General features: G+C 35.0%; 1 protein-coding gene across 1 annotated transcript; it reads left to right on the top strand.

Annotated features, from left to right (window-relative positions):
* The first annotated feature begins 562 nt into the window (after positions 1 to 562).
* LOC143604112 (bidirectional sugar transporter SWEET9-like) lies at positions 563 to 2328 on the top strand. Its single transcript, XM_077080692.1, has 6 exons — positions 563 to 757; positions 892 to 928; positions 1034 to 1244; positions 1347 to 1508; positions 1595 to 1714; positions 1790 to 2328. Exons 1-6 carry the CDS (start codon positions 709 to 711, stop codon positions 2066 to 2068), a joined length of 858 nt encoding a protein of 285 aa, XP_076936807.1. The 5' UTR covers positions 563 to 708; the 3' UTR covers positions 2069 to 2328.
* The last annotated feature ends 8474 nt before the right edge of the window (positions 2329 to 10802 follow it).

Here is a 10802-nt window from a genome sequence, read left to right as displayed (position 1 = left end):
ACTCCGTATTTGCTAACTGCAGCCTAACATCAAAACGGTTACAGCACTCTCGCAAAATACTTTGATACTTTTCTGAAGTTGTTGTGTCCTTGATAAGAGTTCGGCGGGTCATGCATGGTAACTCATTGACGACGAAGAACAATAGCTTTGTTTTCAGTAAAATCGGTTTTGCTATTCAAAAGAGGGCTATGGCGTAGCTTGTTACTCGTTTACATGTCACTTTATTATAATCAGATCTTTTAGATTTTTTAGTGAAAAATCAGAATAAAAAAAAATAGAGATATATAACTTAATGAATATAATTTTAATTAGTCCGTAATTTAAGCACACATCTTAGGGCAAAGTAGTAACTTGCTATGACCGGCCAGAATGCCTTAGTGTGCTTTTGAAACCTATAAACAAAAATAATTGAAGGGTTTGAATGTAAAGCAAAAAAGTTTAGGTTTGAAAAGAGTGATTATATACGGAACTGCAGAACCGCTCATATAAACAACAATTTTAATCAGCTTCCTTTTATCTCCTAATTATACAACTTTAAACTAAAGCAACAATTTTGGCCCTATATAAACACTTCATTCAACCATTTTATACACACCACTCATCAAGACTTGAGCTAGAGAGAGAGAACTAAACAAGAAAGAGAAAGAGAGATTTAACATTTCTCTTTATCTCTTTGTCTTGAGTGTGTGTGGAAACCTCATTGAGAAGATGACTGCTGAAAGCTTTGCTCATCTTACTCTTGCATTTGGCCTTCTTGGTACATAACTTTCTCTCTCTTTCCCTTGCACCCAAACACACGTGTGTGTGCATGAGAATTTAACACTAACATGCATGTTATGATAAATATACAAAAATGTGTTACTAATGTTTTGGTTCTTATATATGTTGTAGGCAATGCTGTATCATTCATGGTGTTTCTATCTCCATTGTAAGTCACTTTATTTACTATATATAATTAAGTCTTGCATATGCATTTTCTTTTCAATTAATTAAATAGGTTCAAGGCTGATAAATTTTTTTATATATATCATAGACCGACGTTTTACAAAGTTTACAAAAAGAAATCAACAGAAGGGTATCAATCGGTGCCATACGTGGTGGGGTTATTTAGTGCCATGCTTTGGATATACTACGCATTGCTCAAGTCTAATATGATGCTTCTCATCACCATTAACACCGTAGGGGTTTTCATCAATACCTTCTACATTTGTGTCTTCCTCTTTTATGCACCAAAGAAGGCTCGGGTATGTGATAATCAGCGTTTTTAACGTGTCATTTTGTAAATGTAAATGTAAATGTAAATATAAAGTAAGAGAAATAACAAATTAGAACACCTATTTATGCAGATTGAAAGCCTGAAGTTATTCGGGTTGATGATAGTAGTCGGTTTCGGGTTGATCGTTGGCCTAACTCAATTTCTTGCTAGTGGCGCCAATCGTGTCATAATAGTGGGATGGATTGGCCTTGTGTTTGCTCTATGTGTTTTTGTTGCACCCTTGGGCGTTGTGGTACGTATAGAAATATCTACACGTAACATAAATAATATATAAAGATAAATCAATTTTTTTTCTAATAAACTATTTAATTATTTTAGAGACAAGTAATTAAAACAAAGAGCGTCGAATACATGCCGATTCTACTATCAGTGGCTCTAACTATGAATGCTGTCACATGGTTCTCTTACGGACTGCTTCTTCATGATTTTAACATCGCGGTACGTAAAACACATTTATAAGAATTGTTTTAGTTTATGCGTGATTTCTTATAACATATATAATTTGTTATACAGATTCTCAATGTACTGGGATTCACCTTTGGTGTTCTCCAAATTATCCTTTACTTTGTATACAAGAACAAGAAGCCGGTTTGCAATGAAAAAGTGTCAGAAATAGAAATCAAGAACAAAACTGAAGAACAAAAAATTCCAAACACAAAAGATCAAGAAATCCTCGATATCGTGAAGCTGAGTACCTTAATGTGTTCGATTCCTGTAGTTGCAAAGTTAAACGAGAACAACGTTGTTGATGATAATCTGGTGACTAACCACATAATAGAGGTAGCTGCATGAGCTCAACACAATTGATATTAAAAGAATTGATGCATGGTTCATGGTTGGCAATCATGTGTCTCTAATTAGGTCTTGTCTTTTGATCATTAGTTGAAATTTATCATTTTATCCAACTCTAGGTAGCTAACCTTGTCCTATTGTTTCTGTTTGGAGATTGATGATTATCTGAATAAATGAATTTGATTTTCGGTTACTTTTAGTTGCTCCTCAATTCTTCGATCCTACTTTTTTTTAATAATATCTAGTGTATAGATTATAGAGTAAACTAATAATTATTTTGTTGTTTTTAATTACACAATTGTTTTCAAGAACACTATAATTAATGAAACAGTCAACGAGAAGGGCTTCGATCCTAGCTACCATTGACAGTGACCAAGATGGTCGATCATAGAACGTGTCGTCACTACCGCCAAGGAAGAACCGAGCTGTCTAGGTCGAACAAGTTGGTTCAATCACGATTTTTTTATTTGAATAAGTTGGGTCGATCACCGACGTTTCATACGTGGATGATACAACACTGCCATCACCAAATGGGGAAGGAGAACGGATCATTTATCTTCAGTGTCCGATGTTAACTTCCACAAACTACATCGTGTGAGCTATGAGAATAAAGGTAGTCTAGAGTTCACAAGGTCTGGGAAACCATCGACTCAAGTATCATCGATCCATACAAGAACAACATGGCTACGAATTCATTTTTCAATCTGTTCCCGAAACCTTGATCATGCATATTCTAGATCAAGAAACTGCTAAAGCTATGTGGGATTTGATTAAAACTCGACACTTAGGTGTCGTTAGGGTTATGGAAGCATGTCTCCAAACCATGATGACAAATTTTGACACAATGAGGATGTTCTAGTCAGATTCCAATATTGATAAAGCAAGTTATTGAGTAGTGCACCGAAATCCGTGGCTCTTGGTGAAGTTCTAGAAGAAGCGAGGTTGGTAAATAAGTTTCTCAAAAGTCTCTCGATATCAAAGTATATTGAAATTGTTTCTTCGATTGAGCAAGCACTTGGTCTTAACAAAACAGGATTCGAAGATGTTGTAGGTCGGCTACAAGCTTATGAGGAGCGGATCCGTGAAGATGATATGCAAGGGTGTAACACCCCGGTTTAAGCGAAAACGGTTGAATGTGACGTACAGATTGATCAAAACACATATGACACTATTAAGTGACAGTATTATCATTAATTAATTTAAGCATCAAATACACAAGTTCGAAGATAAAGAAATACAAGAAAAACAAGAACAATTAACAACACGTCTATTTGTTAATATAACTTAAGTTCTATTGTCTTCTAGGTTCAAAATAAAATTCAAAAAAATAAAGGAAAATGGAAGACTTAAAAGATCGGTTCATTGTTTACTATTTTAAACCTTTGAAAGCAAAAATATATATTTACTCTTCAATTGTATATTTCTAGAGTTTCCGTTGTAAAGTTTATAAGTTGGTTAATTTTAATTATTGATAAAATTTTGGGTTATAATATTTCTTAGTCATGTTATTAAATTGAGCTTGTTTCAAGAAATATCCCAAACGACCCCAATGTGAGTTTAAGCGAGTGGTTCGTTTTTCTGTCGGACCCGAACTCAACTTTTTATGTCGTGTTCTTTTTCGGATTGGTAAAATAATATTTTTGAAATAATAAAGAAAAGAATTTGGTTTTAGATATATTAAAATTGACTAAACAAAAACCAAATACATTCATAAGCTAGTCGAGTTCGTTTTTGATGAACTGATAATAATGTTAAATTAATCATAACATCATATTTTAAACTATTAAAAACATGAAGTAAAATAACACAAACATATATACCCGAGGAATGAACACAAGAATAAAAAAAGAAGAAACTTGAAACTTGAACGGTTTGACTTTAGAAAGTGAAAGTAGGCAAAATACACCAAAATGAGAGAATAATAACAATACTTTGTAAATTGAGTTGTGGCAAGTGAAATGGGAAGCAAATGAACTCTATTTATTGGTAAATATGACCAAAGATGGTAACAAAGAATAAATTTGGTTAAGGCTAGTTAATGGACATCAATAACATTCAAAACCTTTAAATTGGTCATAAAAGTTGAGTTGTAACGTAAGGAATATATTCAACTAAGTTTGTTGTCATAAAAATGAGTTGAAACACCTTTAAAATCATTTACATTGGTGTTAAAAATGGTTAATGAAAAATCAAACATGAAAACATGTAACGTAATCCTAGAATTGAATAAAATGCAATTAACTTATAAATTACTTAAAATGGAGTTTATGATTAAAATCGTAAAGATGGAATAATATTATTATAAGTTAAAAATAGCGTTTACTAAATACGAAAATCCTAAAGTTTAAAACAGATCGGGTTTCGGGTTTGAAATTCAATGTTACAAAGGGAGTGACCAAGGTAAACTTTTATTTAGTAATTCTAATTCAAATAATTTTATGAGTCTGAATATAACATGGTATGAGGATATGGAGGTTGAGGTCGTGATCGAGACATATTGAATGGACAAGGCCGGACTCTTAGTACTGATGTGACAATGAAAGCAGAAAAAGATCGGTCTAATACTATGTGGCTAATGTGACAACCTAGGCCACTCTGCATCAAATTACCTGGACAAAGTTTAAAACGGTTAAGAAGAAAACAAAGCCATAGCTCGTAAAAAGACCAAAGAAGCAACGTTTATGCATCAGGGTGTGTTCTTAAATGAACAAAACCTAATCCCGAAGTATTACAAGACCAAAGAAATAAAAGAGAAGGAATGGAATTTGGATAAGAGGGCAAGTAATCATATGACGGGAAACTGATGATATTTCTTGGAGTTAAACAAGAACATAACCGAGAGGGTTAAGTTCAGAGATGGGTCATATGTTAAAATCAAGGGAAAATGTTCAATTATTTTCCAAGAAAAATAGGGTGAACTAGATTTGATTACCTAGATTTTTCACATTTCGTAGATGAAAAATAATATAATAAGTCTTGGGGAAGAAACAAAGTTTGAATGCTATGTTCCGATGAAACTTAACTCTTTTACCATACATAATAAGAACGTTTAGTACTCATGAAGGTCACGAGATTCGTAAACTAGCTTTATAAATTATGAATTAAGATCAAAGCACAAGTGTGTTTACAATCAAAGATCGAAGATGATGTATGGCGTTGGCATGCAAGACACTAGGACATCAATTTTGAGTTGATCTAATTAATGGCCAAGATTGATCTCCTACGAGGATTACCACATGTTTAACACGGAAATTCATTATGTGATTCGTATTTGGTGGGTAAACTAACGACACAGCCTCGTTTAGAGTAACTCATTTTTAGATCTGGCTCAAAGAGATTTATGTGGACTGATAACCCCATAAACTATTTCCAATAATAGGTATGTCTTTGTTATTATAGAATATTACTTACAATATATGTGAACTTTGTTGTTGAATGGAAAACATGAAGCATTTGATAGCTTTAAAACCCTAATCGAGATGAAGGCGGGTTTATGTAAGATCCCATGTTTTCGACTAAAGTAAATAATAAAAGGATTTATTATTTATGTGGTTTTTGAACCATGATTTAAAGTGAAAGGGAGGTAACTGGGATTATTTTAATATATATGATATTTAAGGAATAAACCCTATCCCCCCACACACACACATATTCGTTCATTTGCTTCCTAGAAAGAGTGTGTCTTTGTGTGAGCAAGTCGTGGGAGAGAGACCAAGACTAGGATACTATCTTGCTCTTTTGAGCTCGAATCAAAGGAGTAATGTTTCCCTAGCTAATTCATGTTGATTCATTGGTGAATATCCATGGATTCAAACTCAAGTTCTATCTTTTTTGGATCTATACATTCGTTTGGTTTAAAAGGTTAGTTTTTCATTATAATTATTGAGATTTTGTTTAGATCTATGCATGGGACTCTCAATGGTTTTAGACTAGGTTGCAAGAATTAAGAAAGTTATATTCTGGATTCATATTTTAGGATTTTTCATGACAAAACCAATGTTCATATCGGTTTTTCAGTATAGCGAAGAACTACGTAATTTATTGGTGTTCTTTAAAAATTTTTTTCACTTTGCTAGTTATCTCAAGATATAAGTAATCAAATTAGACTTAGTTATCATAGAATGTGGATATCACCTTACTATAGTTATCTCGAATGATATTCATCGCAATATAGTATAATTATTGCAAAATGTTAGCTATTGCGTAACCTAGTTAAGTGACAGTTATTTCAACGACAACATGCATTGTAACAACTCGTGTTTTAATTTATTACTTTAATAATCGTTGCCCGAACCGTCTCCATGTTCGGGTTATTTTTTATAAAACATCACATTTATCGAGATATTTAATAATTATATTATTATTTTAATATACATATTATTAACTTTGAATTATATACAATTTTTACCATAAAGTATACTCTAACCCTATTCTGTCTCCACTCTTATAACTCAGGGACCCAACTACAATTTCTACAAACATTATTATATTCTTAACCCTTATTTCAATACCCAAACCCGTTTACAAAACCCTAACCCGTTCTTGAATCTCCATACCCGAGTCCAATCTTGAGCAATACGTTAGTTAAATCTGGAATAGATCTGTGGTTAATGGTTATTGATCCCCTTGCCTAATCGAGCTCCACCGACATCATTAATATGTAAAATGCAATCAATTGTGATATTATCGAACCCGTCTTAACCATATGGGTATTATACCTCTTAGACATGATAAAAAATTCAATTAAGCGCTGCAGACCCCGATTCTGATCATCTCCTCGCCGGCCGTTCATCATTTAAATTAACCTCCGATTAACAACTGTTAAAGGTAATCAATTATATGTTTAGACTCGTCGAGATCTCCTATTCTTTAGCGCTAACATTTATTGAACAAACAATGAACATATTTAGCGATTGTTTGTTCTAGGGTTTATGTTTGTTTTTGAACTGCGTCTGTTAATGTTTACTTAATTTTTAGATTCGGGATTGATCATATTAACACCCTAGCTCAGATGGCTAGGTTGGGGCTGGAGGTTGCGGGTTCGACCCCCCTCCAGACCCGTTTTGATGTTTTTTAATTAATTAATTAATTCAGCATTTACTATATAATAATAATGTGTTATATAAATCATTATTTAACTTTCTAAATATAATAACTAATTTAAATTTTATTAAAACAAACATATTAATCGAGCACCTTGCCGAGCCGATGATAAAACCATATAAATGTATATTTATACCTATAAAAATGTGTGTGTGTGTATGTATGTATATATATATACGTATATGTATTATTTATTAGTATCAAATTTGTTAAAGGGTTTTAATATAAAATATATTTATATATATATATAAATTTATTCTTGTTAATTAATATATTAAGATATAATTACAAGTGCGTTATAAAAGTTATATTCTATGTATGTCTTATTATTTATTATTTATTATCTAGTATTTGCAATAAGTATTAAAAGGAATCTTTATTAATAATAAATAAATATATACAAATGTTAGTGCACGGAAATTTGACACTGTGGATATGTTATCCTGTCATATGTTTTTGGATCAGTTATCCTTAGTCAGATCCTGTCAGGATTAAGGATCCTCAGTACGTATTACTAACTAATGATTGTTCTCTTTGTTATATTAATATAAATGCAGGTACAACGGCTAGTGACCAAGTCCTAACGTATAATATCACAATTAAAGTCATTAAATATCGTGGTCAATGCATGAAACGGCTACAATGAAGGAATGGCTTGATTAGAGGCTAAAAAATAGGACTTCTAGTCATGGTTTATTTTGGCTATTTATTGAGCTTATGATCAATTAGGTTTCACACACCACGTTCATTAGCATACTCAGAACTCTCTCTAGCAGTTCACACACACTTATCAATCTTGTAATCATTGATCATAATCTCCACCATTTGTAACCCAGTTTTTGATTAATATTGTGGTGATAGACCATTGTCGTCACCCGAGGTTTCTATGCCGGCGATCCTCTAAATATCAAGGACTTTTCCTCGTATAAATATCTGTGTTCATCGATAAATTACATATACAATCATAAACAACAAGTCCCACAATTATGAATTTGGTTACATTATCCTTAGTTGATTTTTGACCAAAACAATTTGGCGCCCACCATGGGGCAATTGGTGCTATAATCCAGATGATTTCCTATCAATTTTCAATCTTTTCTACCCATATCACTTTCAATGGTCTCTCAACAATTTTCTGCTTCATCAACCGTACCTTCATCAGTTTCACTCCGACCAAGATCCTCACTACCAATTCCTCCTCCACTTGCGGGAGCACCAAGGACTACTGCTACTGGAAAAAAGAAACAACTACCAGTCTTCCAGAGCTCGAAAACCACTGCTACCACTTCGGTGGTTAATTCTAATAATGATGTTTCAGCTATGATTTCGCAGGTTAATGCATACATGAAGCAGCAAAGCAAGACTAACTAGAGGATCCTTCGGGAAGTAGAAGATCTCAAGAGGACCAAGAGGCCGGCAGAGGATCAGACTCCTTTAATGCCTAGGATGCTGGATTTTACCACTCCAGGATCCTTGGCTCAACTTACGCAAGGATCATCTATCCTTCAACCGGGATCCATGAGTCAACATGCTCAGGGATCCTCAGTTTTCCAGCAAGGATCGTCTATCCTTCACCAGGGGTCCATGGGCCAACATACTCAGGGATCCTCAGGTTTCCAATAAGGATCATCAATCCTTAATCCAGGGTTCATGGGTCTAAAAGCTCAAGGATCCTCTCTCCCCCAGCAAGGATCATCAATCCTTCAACCAGGATCCTCTGGGTTGTATCATCAAGGATCCTTCCTCCAGCCTCAAGAATCCTTCATCCAGAATCAAGGATCCTCATGATTTCAATATCAAAGATCCTCAGAGGTCCATGAAGGAGACATTATCCCCATGCATACTATTGCCTCCAGTGGACCAACTGTCGTGGCATACGCTTCTTATCTCAGCTATTCTTCTGGGATGCCAACATTCACTCAACAGAGAGGTAACTCATATAATGCTATATCCTTAGATGCTAATCTTGGATCCTTGCAGGATGCAGGTATCAACCAGGCTATGGCTAAGGAATTACGGAAGCTTAAGGATATGATATCCAGTGTACCAGAGGTGGTCCGACCGATCCCCGAGATACCAGAAGGGAGCCACAAGTTATCCAGATTTGCTCCACCTATGTGTGATGCTGAGATTCCAAAACGATTTCAAACCCCCAACATGAAGGTGTATGATGGAACAACTGATCCGGAACAACATGTGCTCAATATAGGGAGAGGATGGAGATCAATCCAATTCCTGAGAGGCTCAAGGAAGCTTGTCTATACAAGGGTTTCGGATCCACACTAACAGGATCTGCACTTAAATGGCTGCTAAGTCTTCCTCCCTTTTCTGTTACTTCTTTTTCACATTTAGTTAACTTGTTCAACAACTAGTTTTCTTGTAGTAGGAAATTTGAAAAGTTAACTAGTAACTTATACAGAGTTGTCCAGCCTTATGATGAATCCCTAAGGGATTTTGTTACAAGGCTTGGCAGGGAGGCCCTAGGTATCCCTAATCTTGATATGGCTACGGCTGTGGAAGCTTTCGAGATAGGGCTACATAGGGGCTCCCCGTATTATGACGATCTTGTGATGACTCCTTGCAGGACTTTAGATGAAGTCAGGAATAGGGCACTCTGATTTATATGACTAGAGGATGACAAAAGGATCCAAGAACGGTTAGGGGCTAAAATGAAGCAAGAATCTCCTGACAAGAAACAAGGATCCTCATTCAGAAACAACCCAAAGCCTAACTCCAAATTCAACAATCAAAATGTACGAGCAGTCGAAGAAGGAGATGATGATGAAGATTACCAAAGGATTTCTAAGTATTGCTTCTTTGTGGATACTCATGGTTTAATTTTTTCCATGAAGGATCTTGAAGAGAAAGCGAGGTGACCTCGGAAAAACGAGAAAACAACATCCTTCAAAGACAAATCCAAATGGTGTGCATTCCATGAGGATTTGGGCCATCAGACTGATGATTGTATTGGTTTAAGGAAGGAAATTGGGTAACTCCTAAGTAAGGGCCATTTCAAGGAGCTCTTAGGAAGAAAAAAGCCAAGGATATAGGATCCTAAAGAATCCCACAAAAAGCAACTCCTCCTCCACCAGATGCACAAGTAATAAACTTCATCTCCGGCGGCTCAGATATATGTGGTACTTCCTTTTCCTTGTCCAAGAGGCATGCCAAAGAGCCCAAGATGGAGAACGGGGAGCGACCGGTTTTATCCGCTACATTGACGACGGACGAAAGAATCTTCTTTGATTAAGAAGATAAAACAAGCATACAGGATCCTCACCACGACGGTTTGATTGTAACTTTATTTATTGCTAATCATTATGTGTACAGGATCCTAGTCGACGGTGGAAGCTCAGTCAACATCATCCAACATGATGTGCTCCAGAAAATGAATATCCCAGACTCGGAGATCATACCGAGGACGTCAGTGCTAGTTGGTTTCAGTGGAGAAACCTAGAAAACAATGGGTGACATCAAACTCCCAATATACTTTGAAGGGTTAAACTCTTACCAAAAATTTTTTGTTATTGATAATCTATCTTTTTGCAATGTTATTCTTGGCAGGCCATGGTTACATGGAATGAAGGCTGTAGCCTCTACTTATCACCAATGTATCAAACTACCAAGTCCT

The sequence above is a fragment of the Bidens hawaiensis genome, unplaced genomic scaffold (genome assembly GCF_021521415.1).
Source record: "Bidens hawaiensis isolate Kalapana, Puna unplaced genomic scaffold, B.hawaiensis_p1.1 tig00063948_1, whole genome shotgun sequence".
Classification (NCBI taxonomy): Eukaryota; Viridiplantae; Streptophyta; class Magnoliopsida; order Asterales; family Asteraceae; genus Bidens; species Bidens hawaiensis.
The sequence above is the reverse complement of the archived record's forward strand: the minus strand, read 5'-3'. Positions and strand labels throughout refer to the sequence as shown.

What these genes read in the sequence shown, in the direction of transcription:
- LOC143604112 (XM_077080692.1), top strand. Translation starts at nt 709, where the DNA reads ATGACTGCTGAAAGCTTTGCTCATCTTACTCTTGCATTTGGCCTTCTT. An exon ending in TCTTGCATTTGGCCTTCTTG is followed by an intron (nt 758 to 891) that starts GTACATAACTTT and finishes TATATGTTGTAG; the next exon opens with GCAATGCTGTATCATTCATG. An exon ending in TTGCACCCTTGGGCGTTGTG is followed by an intron (nt 1,509 to 1,594) that starts GTACGTATAGAA and finishes TAATTATTTTAG; the next exon opens with AGACAAGTAATTAAAACAAA.